Genomic DNA, 25621 nt, shown 5'->3' with positions numbered 1-25621 from the left:
TAAAATAATGGGGAAAAACATTCTTAAAATGCTTTGCTCAAATGTTTTCTTTTAAGGTGGTGCTTGTTTTTAGCAGCTGATGAAAGCTGCTGACGCTGTAGAGAACTGTGACGATGCAGAAAACACAAACCTCCAGAGAGGATGAAGAGACCATCATTGCACTGTTCACCAGAGAAACTCATTCACAACTCTGTTTTAATGTAATATTTATTGTGTGTTTTGTCACTATCAGAATGTCCATCCAGACATGATGAGAATGACCCTTCGGTCGATCTGAAATGATGTCCTCTGAATCGAAGCGGTGTGGTTTCTCTTGTATGATGATACTGGAACACTGTTGTGAAGTGAAGCTTGTGTGAAGATGTTTTAATTGTATTTTATTCATATTAAGATTGCATCAGTAGCTGATGGCCTGCAGCTTTTGCTCTGAAGGAAAAACATTTGTCTGATAACTTTCATTCTCAGTCTATATTTCCTTTGTATTCTTGGATTTATTTTAAATAAATTATTTTTTAAATTGACTCATTTAATGAAGTGAAATAACAGGTAAATTAGCATTTCCGGTTCACTGTGTAACCAGTTTCAGTTAATTACACCCCTGTTCTGTATTATATTAGGATTAATCACTGCACTCTTGCAACTCAATCAGATTAATAGTTAAATTATTACAGAATATCAAAGTAGGCCTAATCTTCAGGTTCCTTGCCTTTTAACATCAAAACGTTATTTAACATAATTGTAGACTTGGACAAGAAGAGAAAAAAGGATCAGGCGACCTAAGCTGCAACAATATACACTTCAAATGATTATTTGGTAATTATTTGTAGCAATAGCCAACAATACATTGTATGGCTCAAAATTATACATTTCTCTTTTATGCCAGAAATCATTAGGATATTAAGATCATGTTCCATCAAGATATTTTGTAAATTTCCTACTGTAAATATATCTAAACTTCATTTTTGATTAGTAATATGCATTGCTAAGAACTTCATTTGAACAACTTTAAAGGAGATTTTCTCAATATTTAGATTTTTTTGCTCCCTCAGATTCCAGATTTTCTAATAGTTGTATCTCAGACAAATATTGTCCTATCCTAACAAACCATACATCAATGGAAAGATTATTTATTCAGCTCTCAGATGATGCATGAATCTCAATTTCACTAAATTGACTGGTTTTGTGCTCCAGGGTCACGTGTATGTATTTGTGACGCATTCCGGTAGGCGGCGCGAGCGCCAGCGGGTTTCCTGTCAAAAGCGGCGAAGAAGTCATCAGACATGGCGCTGTCCTGTGCGGCGCTCGTGCCGGTTCGCGCACTGGTCACTTTAAGGAGAAAAGCTCTTGAAATTAATAAAGATATCTGGTCAAACTGGACGTCTGTATGTCATTATAGGAGTAAACCCGGTGTCATACATAAACACAGGCTTTCTCCGCCGGAAGCAGTTGCTAAAGGTAAGACATGTGAGACACATGATGTAAGAGACTCGTGAATGTCAATCTAAGCGTGTTATTATCACACAGGGGCTCCTGATCTCCTTCCAGAGTTTCCTCAGCCGAAGAACCTCCTGTACGCCACGCTGTCCAGATCTCTGGGTGTGTCGGATCTGTCCCAGTATATCCAGTACAGCTGCACTGATGGAGAGGTCAAGGTGAGACTGTCTGAATGAAACAGGACAGCCCTCCGGAGCAATCTCATCTGTCCACATACTTCCGGTGGCCTTCTGTCTCTCTCTCCATCATCTGATCATTCTCTCCATCATCTGATCATTCTGTAGCTGCTGCAAACTTTACTGATTTATTTCTCTTGTATTTGGCGTTTATACGTGACGCAGATTCATTTACCATTCAGTCTGTTTCCATTATAAACTGCATTTTTAAATAAACGTGACCCTGGACCACAAAACCAGTCACAAGACTCCTTTTTTAAAAAAAAAAGAGATTTATGCATCATCTGAAATACGACATACAGCTATTTGAAAATCTGGAATCTGAGGGTGCACAAAATAAAAAAAACATTATATATATATATATATATATATATATATATATATATATATATATATATATATATATATATTTGTTTTTTTATTTATTTAGTTTTTTTTTTTTTGAGAATCTCCTTTAAAGTTGTCCAAATTAAGTTCTTAGAAATGCATATTACTAATCAAAAATTAAGTGTTGACATAGTTATGGTAGGAAATTTACAAAATATCTTCATGGAACATGATCTTAATATCCTAATGATTTTTGGCATAAAAGAAAAATCAATCATTTTGATCCATACAATGTATTGTTGGCTATTTCTACAAATATACCTGTGTTACTGATGACTGCTTTTGTGCTGCAGGGACACACATTATTATTATTTTTTTTTAATTCATTGTCACTTAATGAAGTGAAATGACAGGTAAATTTGCATTTACAGTTCACTTTGTAACCAGTTTCAGTTAATTAAACCCCTGTTCTGTATTCTATTCTAAACCTGTATGATATTCTAAATGCTCCGTGTGGTTTATTAGAGAGCGACGGTCACCCTTCACTGGCCCGTGAGGATCGAGACCGAGGGCTTCGGGTCTCGTAAGGTGGAGGCAGAACGACAAGCAGCAGCCGCGGCTCTCTGTAAACTCAGAGTGAGTGTGTTGTGTGGAATATGCTTGAAGGAACAGTTCACACACAAATCAACTTTTGATTAATACATGCACACTCTCAGGTCATCCAAGATCAGGATGAGTTTGTTTCTTCATCAGGTTTGTAGAAATGTGTCTCTGCATCAGTGTCTCAGCAATGGATGCTCTGCAGTGAATGGGTGCCGTCAGAATGAGAGTCCAAACAGCTGATAAAAACATCACAATAATCCACAAGAAATCCATCAAAATGTTTTTAACTAAAATACATAATGTCCATAATTCATAATAATGCTTCCTTCAGTGAAAAAGTGTGTCTGGTGTTGTCTGTCACATCAAAATCCAGCCACATATTTGTTTAGAGCTGTTCTGGACTGTTTTAAACGCTGCTTGCTTGATCTGTGCAGATTTCTCTCCTGATTCACACCAGAACACTTTTTGAGTTTTGAGGAAGAGTTATGGATTATGGACTTTTTTTAGTTAAAGACGTCTTGGTGGATTTGTTTCAGCTTTGGTCTTCTCCAGATGTTAACTGATGGACTGGAGTGGTGTGGATTATTGTGATGTTTTTATCAGCTGTTTGGACTCTCATTCTGACGGCACCCATTCACTGCAGAGCATCCACTGCTGAGACACTGATGCAGAGACACATTTCTCCAGATCTGTTCCCATTGCATTTAATGTGACTCACCTCTTGGTGAACTATTTGGTGGCTGAACTACAGTTTAGTATTTTACCTGAAATTGAAAATGATTTACTTACTCCAATGTTGTCCTGAAATATGGCCCGATATAACCTCCCTAGGAACACTAAAGAAGAAATTCTGAAGAGCATGCTTTTCTGCCTTTTCCGTGCAATAATAACCATGAATGGAGACACAAAAGCTCCACAAACGTTTTATAAAATTTGACCATACTACTTGTATGCTATATTCCAGGTCTTTTAAAGCCATGTTCTGATTCACCTAATCATTCAAATGTGAAAGTAATTTCAAAAATAAGGTTTGTTTTCTGTGCTGTTTACAAAATATGATATATGATTAGAAGACTATTTGAAAATTGTGCATTGTGTTTTTAGGAGCTAGGGGTCCTCAGTCAAGGAAAGCAATCATCCGTAACAGGAATGACGAGACAGAAAGAGAGGCAGACGTCTGTCTGGGAAGATGAAGAGGATGTGCCTATCTGTGATCGTCCTGAATCTAGGCTTTTTCAGAAGAAACCACGGAAGGAAAGAGCCCAAGGGTAGTATAACACTCATCATAAATACACAGAGGAGCCATGCGTATTTATTTATTTATTCCATCTCTCCATGTGCTCTTTCTGTGCTTCAACTTGATGCTTCCTTGTGGTAAAGGAAAAAAACCTTATTGTCTACTACACAGCATTATTACATGCATCATCTAGTGTAGATATATTTTGGAAATTGATGTCCTGCCTAGACAAAGTGGTAAATGAGATGCGATAGTATGATTCAGTATCATACTTTTGTATAAATATGAAATGCTATTTGAGATCTAGTTGTACATGTTTGTGCATTTGGCATGATCTGCATCTGTATCTGATATTTGATATGTTACAGGCCAATAGAAGAGGACCCAGCAGTGGCTGAGGCGCTCTCCATATTTCCAAAGCCCAAGGCTCTTCTTGGTACTGTCATTCAGGTGGCCACGTCATCCAACAGAGTCAGAGTAAGTTATAAACCATTACTGATCAGCACACACATTCCTCTGTTTTTCTTTTTCCTATAAACACATAGTAGAGGCATATGTTTTTAAAACGTTTCCAGCATTTCAGTAATAAGTATCAATATTTAAAATGCATGCTCATTATAACAAAGCACAACAGTTACCATTTACTGGTCAAAAACATTTTGATTGATCCCTTCTTGTACACTGGAAGTGGATTCAGATGGCAATTAAATTACCACAAGACCTTAGTGTGACAAACAAACAGTAGGTAAATCGGCTGGGAATTTTTACGTGGTTGGTGGGATGAAAAACACAGCCATTCTTGATTCAGAGGGCAATAAAATCACTGAATATTCCCTGTAAATACTAAAAACGCCTTATATTCCCATGTGAAACAATTACTGTCCAAATATGGCTCCTCCTTCTACTTTGGCTCTCAACGAAGGCGGACGCATTTTTCTTTCCTCTCCTACCCTTACCCTCCCTGCTTTGCTCTCTCGTCTCGTCTCGTCTACTGTCTAATACTGTAAATACTCTCTCTGCACTGCTCTCTAAACTGAAAAATCATGGATTTGATCAACTGGTCTCCCAACGCAATTGACCCCATTTTTGAGTTCGGGGAACCTGGCTGTCCTGCTGGAACGTTCGCTACTGGCTACACGATGGATGCATGGGAGAGATGGCGGGTCGTGTGTCTGGCGGCTCTTTCCGTGGAGGACATTGAAGACATCTACCTATTCGGAACCATGATAACGGGGTTTCTGCTGATTGGATTAGGCTTTGCCCTGGGTTATCGGAGAATTCAGAAGACGGGAACAGCTGTCCAAAGCCTCACAAGGCTGCCCGTCATGACTGAAGCAGTGGGCAGAGCGGTCAGCACTGAGACTATCAACCGCAATATGGATTCTATCACGGAGAAGCTCACGGCTTTGCTGAGAAAAATTTATGGATTTGGAGACCAGAAATGGACAAAGAGTAGCTGTGAAATTGGTATGCAGCTACTCGCCCCAAGACCAAACAATTCACAATCTTATCTTCTTTGGGCTTCCCAAAACAACCCCCCGGAAGAGCGCTGCAGTGAGACGCTCTTGCATTCCTCCCCCATTGCACAGACACCTGCTGATTGTTGACTCCGTCTGGGTCCCGATCAAGGCTGTTTCCATGGCAATTGCTGTGTCGCAATCACAATCTGCGGACTGAGACAACTTGATTTGAATACCAGAATCTCCAGGCTTACAAATACACGAACTCCCATACATACTCACACACAAACCCATATATACAGACATTCCATTCACCCCCCCCCCCCCTGATCCCTCGCCTTCGCCGCTTTGTTCCGCCTGTGACCGGCGCTGAGAATAGCTGCTGGACTGGATGGCTGTTTGTAGGAGCTGCATTACCCCCCACCTGTTGCAAGTCGTGTGTCTATGGTGTATTGATTATGTGCTTTTGTTGCTGGGGTGTTTTTCCTGTTCTCACACTGTACTCCCATAGGAGCATAGTCTGGGGGTTATTTTTTTTCTCCCCTCCTTCCTCATGTTTAAGCTGTATTTCTTCCTTAATTCCCTGTCTTCCTGTCCTCTCCACCCCCTTGTCATATTGTATTGTATGTATGTTTGTGTATGTATGGACAGGTGGATGGCTAATTTCGCTGGTACTTGTGACTAGTGACAATAAAGGGCTACTACTACTACTACTACTAAGTCACATCAGTTAACAAATGGGGTACCTCAGGGCTCGCTGCTCCATCCCCTCTACTTTTTAAAATACACAAAAATCAATAGGACCTATTAATCACATACATTTTGCTTACAACATCACTAACAACAAGCTAACAGATAATATAATATTCAGATAATATTGAATTTTTGGCACATTGTTTTCACGATTTTCAACCTCTGTGCACTGTTTGTTTCTTCATCCTCCCGTGTGTAGGAGCTGCTTCAGTACAGAACTACCGGTGGGAAGGTGAAGACGTGCCAGTTGACCGTACGCTGGCCGGAGAAGATGACCTTTACCGCTGATGGCCGTCGCAGACTGGAAGCGGAGTCAAACGCAGCAGCACTGGCTTGTCTCAGGTTTAAGGTTGGGCAGGAAACATACTCTTTTACACATGTGTAAACATACACGTACTTTAGGGAACCCGCTCATGAGAGTCATTTGTTTATGAATTAGACAACACGGGTCATGCTATGTTTATTTTTGCATGTTGTCCCTGTAGGAAACACAACTGTAATCTGGCCGTACTTGATGTATTAATATATTTCTGACAAAATGCACAAGTTACGTGCACAAACAAACTTATTTATTGAATTTAAGAACTTATTCATTTCTGAGATGTAAAATTAATGCAGTATTGTCACACTTTTTGAAAACCTGTTATTTTCACTCTGCAAACCATAATTTGGAAAGCACTGCTCTTGAGTGTCCCTGTGGTTAAAAACAACCTATTTCTGATGAGCAGTTACTCGGTACTCTCTCTGTGTTGGGGTCAAATTGGTTTCCATGCAGTTTGACAGAAAACCTGCAAACTAGAGCCCTGCATTTTGGCCCGGACCAGACGGGCCCCGTCTTTTTTACGCCTCTAGGGCCGGGCTTCGGGCCAATTTCCACGTCATAGTTCAGACGCGGGCCGGGCATCGGGCCTGTTTTGGGTTTCTCCTTATTTTAAATTGTAAAGATCCATCGATTAGTGATGAAAAAAATTGCCGCGCTGGAGGAAACAACAGGAGACCGTGCCGCGACTGAGAGCAGCTCGATGGTGTTTAGTGTCCCGCAGCAGATGAAGAGTTCTGCGTTCAAATGCACACAATAGACTAAAGCTTGCTGCAAAACCCCAGCAAACATAACCATGAATGTGTCTGCAGGAAATAGTAAGGAGATATTTTAATTATTTACTAATAAACTAATGTTTTCTGAGTCCGTGTCGCAAGGATGAAGCTGCTGATCCTGACTCGCCATCTCCTCATTAGACGCGCCTTTAGAGAGAAATGCATCTTTATTGATTATGATTAAGATTATAATAAAAGAGTTTTTGTTTTCCATTGTTTTATTTCGTTAAGTAATAATTTAAAGCTTTCTATAGATATATTTATCATGTCTGTGAGGCATGTATTCGCTCAGCTTCGGACTAGTAACCTAAAACATCCGTTGTGAAACTCTGATAGATGAAGAAATGGCAAATTTTCCTTGAATGATTCAAAAGACAAATCTCAATTTCATAAATTCAAATTAAAAATTTTTGAGTTTGACAATTTACATTAAAGTTTTTCATGTTTTGCTAACTGACTCTTTTCTTATTTTTTATTGTGTTGACTTTTGGCAAATCGTGTGGAAACCAATGGGCTTCAATTTGATCCCAACACAAACGATGCAACCAACATTTTGGCCATGTCTCGAAATCCCTCCACATTCATGACACTAAATGAGAAAAATTCATGCAATTTCATAAAGAAATTAATAGTTTAACTAGTGTGTCAAACAGTTTAAAAATCTGATTAAAGTAACTGACTCTATTAATAACCCTTTTAAATAGGAAGTGCTGTGCTTGTCCAGCTTTTTCAGTTAAAGTCATCTAGCACCAGTGCTGATGTTCACTACTTGACTGCTTTGATCCTGTCCACAGGAGCTGAAGCTTCTGGACGAGCAGAACAGTCCTCTGACTCACGCCAGGTACCATCAGCAGGAGGTGCGTGAATCTGGAGAGAGACACAGACGCCCCTGCCGTATCGAAATACCCACAGATCTAGAGCAGAGGGTTCAGGAGTACCTCACACAGGTGAAGCACACACAAGCTCTCTCTGGACCCATGCTTTGGCCAGTCAGGATTTCACCATGTAAACAATGGATAATTCATAAATGATTGTGTATTAGAATATAGATGCACTCACATGATTTTTATTCGGCTAGTGGATGAACTCTTGCACTGAACTGAAAAATTGAGAATAATGTAAAAATGTTTAGTTAAGCAGAAACTAGGGGTCTGCAATATTGCCAAATAATTAGCTCAATATTTTAAGGGGATTTTTTTTTCAATAACGATAATTAAACAATATTCTGCTGAGTGTGTTTTTGTGCTGTTTCCTTGGCTGGTTTAGGCCTGTTATGGATGAATAAATTACATTAAAACTGCCAGTAGGTGGCAGCAAGTGCCTGCTTTAGTGACTGATTCGAATCATTCATTCAGACAATTCTTCACAATGACTGATTCATTTAGAAACAATGCAAGCGAATGGATATTTGAATCATTGACTCAGAAAAAAAGATTTGTTCAAAAACAGATTCATTCTGCAATAAGACACTGCGTTATTGATCTGAGATGCACAAATGTTCTGATCCTGCTTTATTTTGAACTCTTTTTGATAATATTGTGTCTAAACTCATTCAATGTTAACTAATTGTTGAACTGTTGTATAAAATCAATATCAATGTCACATTTGCAATCAAGCTCGAGCACTAATATTCAGGAAAACAGCACTCTTGTGATATCGTATAAAAAAACAAAAACCCATATTTTTTGCTTTCATAACTTGAGTTATGGGCAATTTAACTGCGTTCAAATAGGCTTTATCACGCAGTCAGTGCTTTTGGACTTTCAAGATGTTTTTTTTGTTGCATGTACTCATAAATACTTGATTAATGTCAGCACACACATTGTTAAAACAACAATTACGATATTGTCATAGACAATAAATATCGCACCCCTGACGGAAATGTTTAGAATGAAAAGGACACCTTGCTAATAAACAAGAGAAAAAAATCCAGCAGTGCTAAAGAACAAAATACGCTTTTATATTTATTTAAGTAGTTTTGTCGTGTCATGACTGCTTGATATGTGTTTGTTTAGTATCCAGTGGAGGCTGAGGTTCAGAAACTGTGGGATGAAGAGGAGCAGCTGTCAGTTCAGCAGGAGTCATCCGCCAGCTCAGATGAAGATGATGATGAAGACTTCATCACAGATGCTATCACCGGTAAGCCGTACCGCGCTTTACGCCCGGAGGAGGCGGAGAGTCTCAGCGATGACCTGCTCAGCCTGTGGATGAGGGCGGGGCCTGGCCGAGGGGCGGAGCTTCCCGCTGACTCCTATAAAGAGAGCGTGCTGGACGCGGTGAGGTCCTCACAGGTGGTTGTGATCGCCGGAGAGACGGGGTGTGGGAAAACCACACGGATCCCACGCTTCTTGTTGGAGGGGCAGGTCAGGAGAGGAGAGGGGGCTGAGTGCAATGTCCTGGTCACACAGCCTCGCCGGATCAGCGCCGTGTCTGTGGCGCACCGAGTAGCGCAGGAGATGGGACCTGCTCTCCGCCACTGCGTGGGATACCAGGCAAGAACACACAAGACATGTCAATCTGTTCAGATATGTGACCCTGGACCACAAAACCCGCCATAAGGGTCAATTTTTTAAAATGAAGATTTATACATCATCTGAAATCTGAATAAATCCATTGATGTATGGTTTGTTAGGATAGGACAATATTTGGCCAACTATTTGAAAATCTGGAATCTGAGGGTGCAGAAAAATCTAAATATTGAGAAAACTGCCTTTAAAGTTGTTCAAATGAAGTCCTTAATGCATGTTACTAACCAAAAATGAAGTTTTGATATATAATATCCTAATGATTTCTGGCATAAAAGAGAAATGTATAATTTTGATCCATACAATGTAGTGTTGGCTATTGCTACAGATATACCTGTGTTACTCATGACTGCTTTTGTGCTGCAAGGACACAGATGTGCTCTTTTGCTTAAAGGCACAGTTCACCCAACAATTAAAATTATATTTTTTCTTCCATACTGTGGAAGTCAAAGGGGACCAACAACTGTTTGGTTACCCACATTCATCAAAATATCTGAAATAATTTTCATTTTTGGGTGAACTATCCCTTTAAGTTAACATGAAATGAAAATTCACCCTCTCTATTTTCTAAAGGCATGTTATATGGTACATGAATATGTTGGACTCATTATTTTGCTTCATTATTTACTTAAATTATTATTATTACTGACCTAATCTACATAAATGAGTTTCATGATGAATGCAGATAAAGTTAAGAGTCTCTCATGAGAATGGCTCGTCAGCCCACTGAAGAGAGGGGCGGAGTCAGCAGAGCTCATTAGCATTTAAAGGGACAAGCACTGAAACGGGTCGCTGTGAACAGAGCTGATTTTGACAGGGTAAAAAGGGTGTTGTTTTACACTGCCATTGAGAAATTTTAACCAAATTATGTTATGGACTTCTTATCCCTGCGGTCTGTGTGGGTCCTAATGCCCCAGTATAGTGACGGGGACACTATACTGTCAAAAAGCACCGTCTTTCGGATGAGACGTTAAACCGAGGTCCTGACTCTCTGTGGTCATTAAAAATCCCAGGATGTCTTTCGAAAAGAGTAGAGGTGTGACCTCGGCATCCTGGCCAAATTTCCCCATTGGTCTCTGACCATCATGGCCTCCTAATCATCCCCTTACACTGATTGGCTTCATCACTCTGTCTCCTCTCCACCAGTAAGCTGGTGTGTGGTGGGCGTTCTGGCGCACTATGGCTGCCGTCGCATCATCCAGGTGGATGCTGCACACTGGTGGTGGACGAGGAGACACCACCCCTCACAATGTAGAGCGCTTTGAGTGCTTAGAAAAGCAGAAAAGCGCTATATAAATGTAATGAATTATTATTATTATTATTATTAAGACCCTAAAGAATCTAACTTGTGGAAAATGGGCATCCGATGACCCCTTTAAGAGTGCATTGCGGTTATGTTCTGTATGTACTTCAATACCATCTTTTTCTTTATTTGAAAAACTTTTAAAAATTGCACCACCTGAGTTATTTAGTATTGTTGAGATACTATTATAATATTTTGAAATAGTTTTTAGCTCTGTTTTTGTTTTAATTTTAATGTAATTTTATTGTTGTCTTTTTTTAATTAGTTTTGTTTTCATATATAGTCTGTATAGTTTTTTTATTCATTATTTCAGTTTTAATTTTATTACATATTTTAGTATTTTTAAGCTAAATGGAAATAAGAAATACTGCGACTAGCTAAAGTAAAATTTTTAATAAAAAACGTTTTTATTTATTTGAGTTCAAGTTTATTTCATTTTAAGTAGCAAAGGCACTGTAATAACCTCAGAGCATATAATTTTATTAGTATTAATTGTGTTTAGGATAGAAATAGTCGCCTGTCCCTGAAGGTGTTCTGGAGTGTAACAGCTGTCTCTCTCAGGTGCGTCTGGAGTCGCGTCCCCCGGAGCGCAGCGGTGGCGCTCTGCTCTTCCTGACGGTCGGCGTTCTCCTGCGCAAACTGCAGTCCAACCCAGGTCTGCGGGGCATCAGTCATGTGATCGTAGACGAGGTGCACGAGAGAGATGTCAACACGGACCTGCTGCTGGCGCTGCTGCTCTCCTCCATGAAGGAGAATCCGGGCCTGCGCGTGGTGCTCATGAGCGCCACCGGCGACACACAGCGGCTCTCGCAGTATTTCGGCGGATGCCCGGTGGTGCATGTGCCGGGATTCATGCATCCGGTGCAGGCCCGCTTCCTGGAGGAGGTGATGACCGAGATGGGTCGACCGGTACCGCTGACAAGCCTGGGGAAGAGAGCCGGAGAGGTGCGTTCAGATTACAGGTGTCACAGTTCTCAATATAATCTCAAACCGTTCAGTACGACATCCACGATTCAATACTCGCTTCTGAATTACTTTTATTCGGTTTTATGTTTAAATATCCATGTTTTATTTCTCTCAGAATTGGCTGTGTGTAAGTGTGTCCATTAGTTCACGTTAGGGCTGTCAAAAAAAAAAATTATTTGAATTTCGAATATTCTTCGAATTTAAAATAAAAATACACATTTGAAAGCAAAAACTTTGCATTTGGATTTTAGGTGTGCATCAGGCAGCCTTCTCAGTGGTGCACGAGATGCGACGACGATATAAGTCTCGTTGCGTTTTAATGTTTTTTTAATGTAGCATTTTAATGCTTTTAATTTTAATGTAGCTTAGTTGAACCCACTGGAGGCAGCGCTGCTACGTTGTTCATTCAAAATATTGCGGAAAAAGAGAACATCAATGTGGAGAAGTTCAATCTAGTTTACTTCAAAACTGAAACCAAGCTGTTCACACAGAACACATATTTATCACGTTTTCTAGAAAAACATCTATCAGCGTTGCGCTCGCGTCTTGCACAAGAAAGCTGCATGTTTAGAAAGCCATGTAATATTAATGTAAGTTCAACTTTAAAAAAACATCTTGAGACTTTATGGCGGATGCATCCCACTGCATCTCATGTTTTTAAATGAAAAAAGTACTCTTTGTGATTGGTTTTTGGTCCTTTGTATTAAACTATGCATACAGTATCTCTCAGAAGTCTGTACACCCCTTGCATTTTTGTAAATCTTTTTATATCTTTTCATGTGACAACACTGAAGAAATGACACTTTGCTACAATGTGAAGTAGTGAGTGTACAGCTTGTATAACAGTGCAGAATCGCTAATATACTGACAGCTAAATGATTTCCTTCTGTTCTTTGTCTCAAGGAGGAAAATGTCGCTCCTGATCTTGATCTAGTGGCTGATGTTATAGACCACATTCACAGCAACGGAGAGCCAGGTAATGATGAAAAAAATCACAAAGTTTTAGGCTGATGTGATTAATCTGTGCAAATTCATTGTTATATATTAGAGCTGCATGATTAATTGTTAAAAGATTGCGATCTCGATTCAAACATCCATGCGATCCCATTTCTAAACGATGATTCTCCCGTGTGTTAAACCTTTGGAAAACATCCTGATACAGGAACATTACATGACACAGAGAGAGCAGACAGTTAGCATGTTTAGGGAAGAAACCGCTTCACAAACAGTCTTTTCAACTACACAGTATTATTTGTGTCTTACAGTCATTCATATTATCACAGAAATACTGGGATTAAAGTTTATAGTTCAGATATAAACATTGATGTCTATGTTAGCGATCAAAATAGAGCAAGTCAGCTTTTCAAAGTAACTTTTGTTTTGATTTGCATTTTTTCATGATTTATTTAAACATACATTAAATAATTAAGACCTCACTAACAGGTCAAATAAAATTTGAGTATATAGTCTTGCTCTTCTCTAGTGAACTAAAGAGCTGTGGAGCTCAGGTAAATGAAATGCCACATTTTGTTTACAAGATGTTTTATTGATGTCTTTCCACGGTTAAAAAACTGAGTGATTGCATGAGATGTTCATTCATGTTTATTTCACATTAAAACTAGTAGTAAAGTGCAGGGGATGATCGCGCTGCTGTTTGAACTGAGGCATATATACAGCGATCTGTCGCGCAAAAATGGCATTTGTTGATTTGAATTTCCAGAAAAAAATTGACAATTTTAAAGATGAGACTTTGTTTCTTTTCAAAAGTAACAATATATAAAACTGGAAGTTTCCAATGAGGTTTCACTTGTACAGTGGTAAAAACGATGCTGTATTTGTTTGGTACATGTGTACTGAACCGAAAGACCTGTACCGAAAATGTTAATACGTGTACGATTACACGCCTAATGAAAGCTATTATACACACACACACACACACCTGCAGTTTCTGCATGGGAACAAATTTAGAGAAATGTCTCTGCATCAGTGTCTCAGCAATGGATGCTCTGCAGTGAATGGGTGCCGTCAGAATGAGAGTCCAAACAGCTGATAAAAACATCACAATAATCCACACCACTCCAGTCCATCAGTTAACATCTGGAGAAGAACAAAGCTGATACAAATCCATCAAGACGTTTTTAACTAAAACACGAGTCCATAATCCATAATAATGCTTCCTCCAGTGAAAAAGTGCTTCTGCTGTTGTCTCTCTCATCAGAATCCAGCCACATATGTGTTTAGGGCTGTTTTGTGTTGTAAGCGCTGCTTGATCTGTGCAGATTTCTCTCCTGATTCAGACCAGAACACTTTTTCCTCTCGTATACTGACTGATGGTGTTTGCTCTGCTGCAGGCGCTGTGTTGTGTTTCCTCCCAGGATGGCAAGATATTAAAGCTGTGCAACAGAAACTGGAAGGAAAACCTGCTTTCAGATCCAGCTCTCAGTTGATTTTACCGTGTAAGTACAGCAGCTTTACCCAAAACTGAAAATTCTCTCATTAATTACTCGCCCTCATGTCGTTTCAAACCCATAAGTCCTTCGTTCATCTTCGGAACACAAATTAAGATATTTCTGATGAAATCTGAGAGCTCTCTGACCCTCCATAGACAGCAAGGATCCTAACACGATGAAGGCTCAGAAACATAGCAAGGACATCGGTAAAATAATCCATGTCAAGTCATCCTTATTTATATAGCTCTTTTAACAATACAGATTGTGTCAAAGCACTTAACAGTATCAGATTGGAGGATAGAGTGTCAGTAATGTATAATAATAAGATTAAACACTCAATTTTCAGTTAAAGATATTTCATTATTGAATTCAGTGATGTCATTGTCTAGCTCAGTTTAGTTTAAATAGTATCTGTGAAATCAAACTGACGATAATCGCTAGAAATGAAGTGTCCCCAACTGAGCAAGCCAGAGGCGACAGCGGCAAGGAACCAGAACTCCCTCTGAGACAGAATGGAGGAAAAACCTTGGAGAAACCAGACTCAGTCAGGGGCCAGTTCTCCTCTGGCCAGGATATTATTGTTTATTTAGTGTTTACTTATTGCTTTAATTAACATTTTAAATGTGTAAATGTATTTCTATTTTTATATTGTTGCAATTTCTAACAATAGTATTACATAGTAAGGTATTTTATTATATTTTTAGTTATTTTGCTTTATTTGTAGTTTTATTGTATTTTAGTGGAGGTCTTCACTGGGGATATGTCCCCGGGGCTCATCCAGGTGTCCGGCCTCCGCCGACGATCAGGGAGACATCATCTCCCGGCGCCGATCCACCATCTGATCCGGACACAGACTGAGAAACAGAATAAGAAGGAAACAGACAAATATTAGCGTAGATGCCATTCTTCTTACGATGTAACGAGTACATCATGTGTTATGGGGAGTGTTCCCGGTTCCGGTTGATCTAATTAATGCAGCCTAACAATCCTTTAACGGATTTGAATAATAGAAGTGTATTAGTGTGTTATGTGTAAGCCAGGTTAAAGAAATGTGTCTTTAATGTAGATTTAAACTGACAGAGTGTGTCTGTCTCCAGAACAGTGTTAGGTAGATTGTTCCAGAGTTTGGGTGCTAAATAGGAAAAGGATCTGCTGCCCGCAGTTGATTTTGATATTCTAGGTATTATCAAACGAGTTTTGAGAACGCAGCAGACGTGGAGGACTATAATGTGATAAGAGCTCGCTCAAGTACTGAGGAGCTAAGCCATTCAGGGCTTTATAAGTAATTAACAAGATTTTAAAATCTATCGGATGTTTGATAGGGAGCCAGTGCAGTGTTGACAGAACCGGGCTAATATGGTCATACTTCCTGGTTCTAGTAAGGACTCTAGCTGCTGCATTTTGGACCAGCTGTAGTTTGTTGTGACATCAGGGGTTCAACCGTAATTTTATGAAACTGAGAATACTTTTTGTGTGCAAAGAAAACAAAAATAACGACTTTATTCAATTCATCTCCTCCGCATCACCCTATAGCACCATTTTGAAGAGTATCACATGCGTAAACAATGTACGCGGATAAGTTCTTTACGCTGTGATCTGAATGTATCCGCATACATACGTGCATACATTGTTTACATATGTGATGCTTTCAGAGAGCTCTTGGATTTCATCAAATATTTAAATTTGTGTTCCCGAAGATGAACGAAGGTCTTACGGTTTGGAACCACAATGAGGGTTAGTGATTAATGACAGAATTTTTATTATTTTTGTCTGAACTATCCCTTTAAATCCTTTGTACTGTATTTTAATCTACATTGTCCACTCATGTCAGTCATTTTGAGGCTGTGTTCTCTGTCTCCGCTGCAGTGCACTCCAGTATGGCCGTAGCGGACCAGCAGACGGTGTTCCAGCGTCCTCCAGACGGACAAAGGAAGATCGTCCTGACCACAAACATCGCAGAGACCTCCATCACTATAGATGATATAGTTCACGTGGTGGACGCCGGCTGCCAGAAAGAGCAGAACTACGACCCCAGAACCAAGGTCCTTCACCCGCCTTAACCCTCATAACACATTTGGGTCTGTTTGAGAAGAGATATGCAAACATTTCTAAAGCAAATGCATAGTTTTTAGTAGGGCTGTCAGTTTAACGCGTTTAATTATGAAAAGAATAACGCAATTTAAAATATTTTAATGCAGTTAATGCACTGGCCCGCAGGACAACAACTCCATATGCCCTAAAATTCAAGATATTGGTGCAAAAAATGCCCCTGTATGAGTTTTTGTCTCATATTTATATCACATGATAAGCGATATCACAAGCAGCGAGAGCAATATCACACGAGTGCTGTTTTTGTCACAATTATAACGAGTGCAAATGTGATTTTATACAACGGTTCAGTAAATAAGAAGTTAATGATATATTTTAAACACAATATTGTGTGTTTTTGTTCAATTTTGCCAGCGAAAATATTACCTATAATTCCACCGCAGAACTATTAGTTTCTGAATAAAGCCGGGTTTTAAACGAATCGTGTGAATCAATGATTCAAAGGCCTGTTCATAAAGTGAGCTGTGAATTCTGGAATGAATCGTCATTTGAACGAATCGACTCATAAAGATATTTACCGCCACCTGCTGGTAGTTTTAGTTTCTTCTTTAGAGCATCATTTCATTTATTTAAAAAAAAGTAAATAACATTAAAGGGGATAGTTCACCAAAAATAAATTAATTCTGTCATCATTTACTCACCCTGGTGTTGTTTCAAACCTGAATGAATTACTTTCCTTTTGCACAACATAAAAGAAGGTATTTTGGAGAGTGCTGTAACGAAGCTGTTTTGGTTACCGATGACTTTCATTGCATGAACAAAAAATACTGGGATGTTTCTCAAATTATCTTCTTGTTTCATACTTCGTTTGACACAATAATATTTAACACAATAATAGCTTTACATTATTTTGGGGGATGTATTTTCACAGCCAAATTTAGTTTGCGGTGATTAATTAATCGCAGCACCCTGTAATTAATTAGATTAAACATTTTAATCGACTAACAGCCCTAGTTTTTAGTAATGGAATGAAACTTTGCAAATGCTTCAAGACCTTCAAAATACACGTATATTTTCAGATGTTTTTTTTCCCCAATCTGTTTTTAAAGTTAAAAGTACTTAAATGCAAATGTTACACATTTGGTGTTCTGGTGATTTTAGACCTGGGTATGTATGGAGCACCTTTAGGATTGTATGTTTGTATGAAATGAGATTTATATGTTCTTATACATTTCATGTAGTGGTATTCAACTAAAGTTTCTCATAAATATTGAAATATAATTTTTTTTTTTTTTTTGGTGGTTCATGTGTAATTTGAAAAGTTTTTCTAAAATGTTTAATTTATAAAAAGGGATAAATGCACTATAAACATGGGCTAACATTCAAACTTGTATTTTTTCACATTCACTCATTAATGAGAAGTTGACTGATTGATGCTCTGACTAATTTATAAAATGATGGAGCCAGAATGTGAAAATGGCATTGTTTTTGAATGCATTATGAATGTTATGAGTGTGTCAGTGCAGGAAATGAATGCGTCTGAAGCTGACGGCCGCTCTGTGTTCTCAGGTCTCGGGTCTGAACACGGTCTGGATTTCACAAGCAAACATCACTCAGCGAAGAGGAAGAGCGGGCCGCTGTCAGCCCGGACATTCATACCACCTCTTCCCTCGAAAACAGCTGGAGAGCATGGCTGTGTTTCCCGTCCCGGAGATCCTGCGTACCCCTCTGGAGAGCGTCGTCATACAGGCCAAGATTCACTGTCCCGACAGCAAAGTGAGCCAGCAGACCATGCTTTAAAATTCAGAAAAGAGGCTCAGTTCGAGTCCGTTTACTGGATTACTTGAGAGAACATTGTTCTTCTTCTTCCTCATGCAGGCTGTGGACTTCCTCTCACAAGTGCTGGATTCCCCAGATAGTCAAGCAGTCAAAGCTGCTGTGAGGAACCTAATGGATATCGGTAAGGGTTTTCATTTTTGGAAAACACTTTATTTCTAATCCACTTTAGACATTCTACTAACAGTTAGTAACTTTGCAACTACATGTCAACTAGCAGTCATTAGACATCAGCTTGGCACAGTCACCACTGATAAGCTACTACTAAATATAATATGAAACTTAGTTTCTGTAAAGCTGCTTTGTATCATGAAAAGCACTATACAAATAAACTTGAATTGAACTTTTAGTTTTTGTTTTGATTTGATTATGATTTGAATATTTTGATTTGAATTTTATTTTCTTTATTTTAGTTAAAGTTTTAGTATTTTTTATTTTTATTTTTGTATTTTATTTATTTATAAATATCTATATAGTTAAGTTTTAGCTTAGTTTTAGTACTTCAATTTTTTATTTCTGATAGCTGCCAAGGAAACATTTCTCATTTATGTTAAGTTTTCATTTGTTTATTTTATTTTAAGTAAAGGGTTTATTAGTTGGCATTAATAATATGTGTCCCTGCAGCACAAGAGCAGTCATGAGTAACACAGGTATATTTGTAGCAATAGCCAACAATACATTGTATGGGTCAAAATTATACATTTCTCTTTTATGACAAAAATCATTAGAATATTAATTAAAGATCATGTTCCATGAAGATATTTTGGGAATTTCCTACCATAAATATATCTCAACTTCATTTTTGATTAGTAATATGCATTGCTAAGAACTTCATTTGAACAACTTTAAAGGAGATTTTCTCAATATTTAGATTTTTTTGCTCCCTCAGATTCCAGATTTTCTAATAGTTGTATCTCAGACAAATATTGTCCGATCAGCTTTCAGATGATGCATAAATCTCAATTTTGCAGGGTCACACATGTTGATCTGAGCAGGCTTGATCAGCATCACGTGTGTGTGTGTGTGTGTGGTGTTAAAACACTGCTGCTGTTGTGTGGTATATTGCAGCTCTTGCTCTTCTCTCTGTGGGTCAGGTGTGCTGGACGCGGCTGAGAATCTGACGCCGCTGGGCGAGCGCGTGGCCTGCATGTCGTGTGATCCGCGTCTGGGGAAGGTTTTGGTTCTCTCGGCTCTGTTTTCCTGCGTTCTTCCCGTTTTGTCTGTGGCGGCCTGTTTGACGCGAGACCCCTTCTATAACAGCATGCAGAACCGGGCCCTCGTCTCCAAGGTCAGAGAGCCTCTCGAAGCGCTGATTCTGTCCGTCTGTGTCAGCATTCATCCACATGCTGACTGTTTTGTGCTCTTGTGTTTGTTCCTGTGGTCTCTGCAGGCCAAGGCGGCTCTGAGCGGCTCCAGCTGCAGCGATCATCTGGTCTTCAGTCGAGTTGTTCAGAGCTGGAAAGAGCAGCAAGGCAAGGACAGCAAGCAGGAGTTTCTGGACAAATACACTCTGTCTGGAGCCAGTCTGCGCTTCATACATGGTGAGACGCACACAACTGATGCTAAAACTAGCCGAGAATCACTGAGATAGGAAACTATTCACACTATATGGCCATCTAATAAAACTGAATTAAAATCTAGTTTATGCAACTGTTGAGGCCATCTCATATTATTATGGGCATGCTGGGTTTATGTAAATCTTGTGAACATTATACCTCATAACATATTCAGGTCCCAGAAGAAAAACATTAAAAATGCATAGTATTTTTTTAATATTTCAGTAAGGAAATGAAACACTTCATGACCCTTAAAATACACTTTTTCTTTTTTTTTTTTTTTTTTTTTTTTGTTTACAATTATTTATTAAGAGATATAACCATTTACAAAAATGAGGGTAATTTTTGACCTAATTATGTATGGAGCACCATTAGGTGTAAAAAAATCTATGAAGTTAAATTTGTGTCCATAAAAACCTTTGGGAAAAAAAAAAAAAAAATATATATATATATATATATATATATGTATGTTCTCATGCATTTCATGCAGTGATGTATTGAAATAAGATTTCACTATTGGAAAAAGTCAATCATTATCAAGTTTCAAAGAATTTCTTAGTTGTTTTTTTTTAATTAATAAAAAGGGGTAAATGCTGGATTAGTAAAAACCTTCACTGGCATTCATACAGACAAAGCATTTGCATTTCATTTGCTTTTGTAAATTGTATATTGGCCATTTGTCTTAATGACATGGTTGAGGATTAATCATAAAATGCCCGGCCGGTTTCATGTTATGATTCATTCATAGTTAATGAAATAAATGAACTCCTCTTGGCTGTTGTGTCTCCCAGGCCTCATGCAGCAGTTCGGGGAGAATCTGTGTGAAGCGGGTCTGGTGGATGGTTCTGCTGATTGCCTGCGTCTGTGGTCTGGTCTGAATCAGCACAGTCAGCAGGAGCAGCTGGTTAAAGCCGTGCTGATCGCAGGCCTCTATCCTCACCTCATACAGGTGCGGCACACCTTTCTGCAGCATGTGTCTACACACGTTTATCATTCATGTATGAATTGTGGCAAAATGAGTCAGAATGTGCATGGCCGAATTTTGAGCTACAGCCAGAAGAAGTGAAAAATGTCAGATATGGTTTAATTACTATTTGGAGCAGTGGCTTTTTCGAAAAAAGGGCTTAATTCAACTTCTAAAATGATATTTATTTGTACGTTCTCTGAGAGAAGCACCAAGTAACTTAGTTTATTATTGCAAAGCGCAGCATTCCAGCTCTATGAATATTCATATCGAATTTTCGATGACATGAGTCCATACCAGTGAAATATGTCCATACCAGTGAAATATGTCCATACCAGTGAAATATGATTTTCAAACCTATGATGAAAACAAAACCAACGCGCTGACATTTGCAAAGCGAGTGCGCAATCTCCCTATAAAGTACATTATTGTGAAATATGCCTTGGCAAGAGTCAAACAAACTGTTATGTCTTTATATAAATGTTTAATTAATGGTTGGGGGAAGTCTGATGTGTAACATTATATTAGATCCATGCATTACAGCAGGTCTTAATAGATTCTAAAAAGAATTGGAGGAAAATATGCAACGTTTCTTGGTGATTTGTTTTTTTTTCTTTGGAATCTTCAGAAAACTAACTCTTCTCAAAATCAACTCTATCATCTTCAAACGGATGTAACTCAGTCATTTTAAATCATATATCATTTTGAAGGTATTATAACAGAGAATGTGGCAATAAAAAGCTAATTTTTGAGAATTTGCTCATTCCGACTCATTTTGCCAGCACGGGTCACATGTATTTTGTAATCTGATCATTTCAGACTTCATTGAAGGATTCAAGCAGATTTGAAAAGTATTGCATTAATTAAAACTGCACTACAGTCCATTGTTCTTTGATGCATGATTTCATGTAGACATGCCTGAATTGTTTTACTGGTTTAAATGGGCAAAACCGTGTTGATTTGTAATGTCAGCGTTTATATGACCCACATCTATAATATTTCTGTACTTCATCAGGTGAAAAGAGGCACAGTGACCAAAAGTGGAAGATTTCGGCCGGAAAGTATTTCGTACCGTACAGAAAGCGGCCCTGTGCTTCTGCACCGCTCCTCTGTCAACAGGTAAATACATATAGAGACATACAGTTATTAATAAACAGCACTTCTGCACTAGATCAGTAGATTGACTGCGGTTTATTGTTTCAAGGCCATAGCATGCATATATACACCGTCTAAATACAACTTTAATTCAAAATCTGAATTTCTGCAGGAAAATTACCATTTGAAGACATTTAATCAATATTAAGTTGGTTTTGATATTGTACCTGTATATTGGGACCTATTATGCAAAAATCACTTTTATAAGGTGTTTGAACACAGTGAACGAGTGCTGCCAGAATGATCGTGAACAGGAATGTAGTTAAGTTTCATATGAGAGCAATGTGAGTCGATCGCTTGACGTTGTGGAGCTCATAATCAGAAGTGGGACTTGTTTGTGATCGCATGAGACCAGCTGTGTTGTTATTTTTATCCCGCTGTGCTCCCCGTCTGTGTAATTCATAAACGCAAATTTATTATGCCCAGTATATTCAGATGACTGACTTTGAAACCGAGTAGTTTTCTGTAAAGATAACAGGCTTGTATTAATAGTGGGATGTTTCTTTGCAAAGGCTAGCACTGCTGGAGCTCCAGCTCTTGAAGCTCCGCCCTCTTCTCCGGGAGCAACAGCTCATTTGCATTTAAAGCAACACACTCAAAACGTTTTGGCTCATACCTTAAAAGTGGCAATTTTAACAAGCTGTAAAAATGTATCTGTGGGGTATATTGAGCTAAAACTTCACATACACATTCTGGGGATATCAGAGACTTATTTTACATCTTGTAAAAAGGAGCATAATAGGTCCTCTTTAATGATATTGAAATATGGATTAGACTATACAATATATAAAAAAGTAACAAAAATACTAAATGTGCATCATTTGAGTATGAGTTCAGTGTTAGATCATGAAGTGTTTCTTGTGTTGATCTGAAGTCGTGTGTGTGTGTGTGATTCAGGGGAAATCAGGATCTGTCGAGTCGCTGGCTCACCTTCTTCTCTGCGGTCAAATCAAACGGTCAAGTCTTCATCCGAGACTCTTCAGTGGTTCATCCGCTGGCGCTGTTGCTCCTCACCGACTGTGATCTCAGCGAGAGAGGTAATGCCATGCCTAGTTACTTCACGTTATACTCGTTTCATTTTGTGCATCAAAACTATGACCCAAACTATAGTTTTTTTCATGATACTGAAATCACTGAACACTGCGACTATATCACATGCCGTGTCATTGATGAAAAAGACTCTCATCTATAAATCTCTACATCTAAAACTTCTCTAAAAGAGGGGAAAAAAAACCTCTACCTCCATTAATGTATGTATGCAACATTTGCAGTTGATCTTGACTGTGGAAATAATTTGGAGTTAATATTAGGAGTGTCACTGTTTTCATTTTAGAGAGAACCTTTTGAGTTTCAGCAGTTTTCATAATGTAGCAAGTGTGTTTATATTTCTGCTCATATAATAAACCGGGAAACTAGATGAGGTCAAATAAGCCATGTGTATGAGTCGATATACACTTGATTTGTGCTTAAACATGAAACTGCAGTACAGGTTGCCTAAATATGTGTCCCTGCAGCACAAAAGCAGTCATAAGTAACATGGGTATATCTGTAGCAATAGCCAACAATACATTGTATGGATCAAAATTATACATTTCTCTTTTATGCCAGAAATCATTAAGATATTAAGATCATGTTCCATGAAGATATTTAGTAAATTTCCTACCATAAATATATCAAAACTTCATTTTTGATTAGTAATATGCATTGCTAAGAACTTCATTTGAACAACTTTAAAGGAGATTTTCTCAATATTTAGATTTTTTTGCTCCCTCAGATTCCAGATTTTCAAATAGTTGTATCTCAGACAAATATTGTGCTATCATAACAAACCATACATCAATGGCTTATTTATTCAGCTTCAGATGATGCATACATCTCAATTTCATAAAATTTCCCCTTATGACTGATTTTGTGCTCCAGGGTCACATGAATAAAACTAAAAGGAGATTTGACACAGGACAATGAAAGCTAAATGTATAAATACTAAAATGTCATAAGCTGATTTACTGATGCATGTTTGCACTGAAATGATTTGTAGATGCAGAAGCAGTAAAGATGTGATTTATTTTGGTTCAGTTGTTGGAGATGGTGTGGAGGTGGTGTTGCCAGGTCACACACTCATCCGATGGGAGTTTTCTCCTCACGTCTGGGAGTTACTGTGGGATCTGCGCACTTCCCTGCAGGCCATGATCCACCGCAGTCTGCACCGCTCTCAACGCCGGCCCTCCTCAGACGACCGCCAGGACCGAGAGCTAATCGCTTTATTAGTGGAGCTGCTCAATAACACCGAGTCAGAGTCTATCAGCGATCAGGATGAGATCCGAACAGAAAACATTAAAGCTGACAGCCTGTAATCTCCACACACACACACACACACACGTCTGAGACACTGAGAAATGTTTTACATTCAAAAAGAATGGTGGTATTTCTCATTAGTAGAACCCCAGAGCGTGTTTGCACAAAGTTTGGGAGACAGAAATACTATCGAGCTGTAAGGATGTGTACATAATGTATCCAACTTAAATCCAGCATTGTGTCTGATGATTATGAAAACTGCTATAATACTAAACTATAGTAGTCAACATTTTGAAGTGGATCAAAAAAGTTGTCCTAAGACAAGAACGGGTATTGCTTTGGTTTTAGGACAACTTTAACTTTTTTGATCCACATCAAATGTTGACTACTGTATGTTGTGTGCTGCGAGGGTGGGACATGTACAATAATGTAACGCTTTGATTAATTTATTGTCCAAATAAAGATGTCCAGATCACGCCTTGTGTAATTTCAGTAATCATTTTCTGCACATTTAAATTTGAGACAACACGGTGCCTTGTGAAAGTATTCACACCCTTCATAGTGTTTCCATTTTTTTTTTTTTTTTTTTTTTTTTTTTTTAAGCCTTAAGGTTAAAATTACTTTTTCCCCACATCAGTCTCTATTCTACACCCCATAATGACAGCAACCACACATTTATTAAAAAAGGAAAAAAAAATAATTAACTGGACCAACGTTAGTTTGTGTTTTCTTTGGTGAGCTTTTTTGAACCACCAAAACAAAGTTTGTTTGAGCCAGATGAGTAAGAAATGCCATCACACCGAGTATAGAGAGGCATTAAGACCTCGCCGATATAAAGCAGCTGGAATAGACAAGATACCCTGTCCAAGATTTGGGAGGTCAAAACTCAGTTTTACATGTTGGCTTGTTGCATTGAACATTTTCAGTTTAGTCCGTTAAATCATGCGAACAGTGTCTTTTAACATTGGCACTTCAGTGGACAGTTTTCAATGCAACAATCAACAAAACACTTGAGTTTTGACCTTTTATAATCTCTGACAGAGTACAGGAGCACGGTCTCTGTTCTAATTGTATGGACTACTTGTTTCACACCTTTACACACAAACAGTTGACCACATAATGAGCAAAATAAAAGCTGTCAACATGTCAGATTTTTATTCATTTCTGTTTTACATTGTGTGCATACAAGATATCTTTCAAGATCTCCCATTGAGAATGCCACTGATTTCTTGATTCGTTGCTGTCGGTGTGAATGCAGGCTCTTTACCAACATGACAGATATTAACTCTCTAATTGACTTCTCTGTCATACAGGCTACTGAATTATAAAATCAGTAATGGATTAAAAATCTTTTCTGACATGTATTGCATTTCCGTA

The 25621-nt window shown here is 38.5% G+C and overlaps 1 protein-coding gene across 1 annotated transcript; it reads left to right on the top strand.

Moving 5' to 3' along the window:
• Positions 1–1261: 1261 nt before the first annotated feature.
• LOC306846173 (ATP-dependent RNA helicase DHX30-like) lies at positions 1262–24720 on the top strand. The gene is made up of 20 exons (XM_079379321.1): positions 1262–1455; positions 1525–1652; positions 2523–2633; positions 3705–3868; positions 4206–4314; positions 6250–6399; positions 7940–8092; positions 9161–9637; positions 11535–11918; positions 12843–12915; positions 14291–14395; positions 16256–16431; positions 18008–18214; positions 18317–18398; positions 19369–19562; positions 19665–19815; positions 20622–20779; positions 21810–21913; positions 22847–22986; positions 24026–24720. Exons 1-20 carry the CDS (start codon positions 1281–1283, stop codon positions 24301–24303), a joined length of 3519 nt encoding a protein of 1172 aa, XP_079235447.1. The 5' UTR covers positions 1262–1280; the 3' UTR covers positions 24304–24720.
• The last annotated feature ends 901 nt before the right edge of the window (positions 24721–25621 follow it).

Source organism: Barbus barbus (genome assembly GCF_936440315.1).
Source record: "Barbus barbus genome assembly, chromosome: 26".
NCBI lineage: Eukaryota > Metazoa > Chordata > Actinopteri > Cypriniformes > Cyprinidae > Barbus > Barbus barbus.
Note: the sequence above shows the minus strand (reverse complement) of the source record. Positions and strands in the feature narration are given on the sequence as shown.

Bases quoted from the DNA above. Each gene is read 5' to 3' on its own strand.
- LOC306846173 (XM_079379321.1), top strand. From the start codon at position 1,281: ATGGCGCTGTCCTGTGCGGCGCTCGTGCCGGTTCGCGCACTGGTCACT. The intron at 9,638-11,534 runs GCAAGAACACAC...TGTCTCTCTCAG, and splicing joins GCCACTGCGTGGGATACCAG to GTGCGTCTGGAGTCGCGTCC. The intron at 12,916-14,290 runs GTAATGATGAAA...GCTCTGCTGCAG, and splicing joins TCACAGCAACGGAGAGCCAG to GCGCTGTGTTGTGTTTCCTC.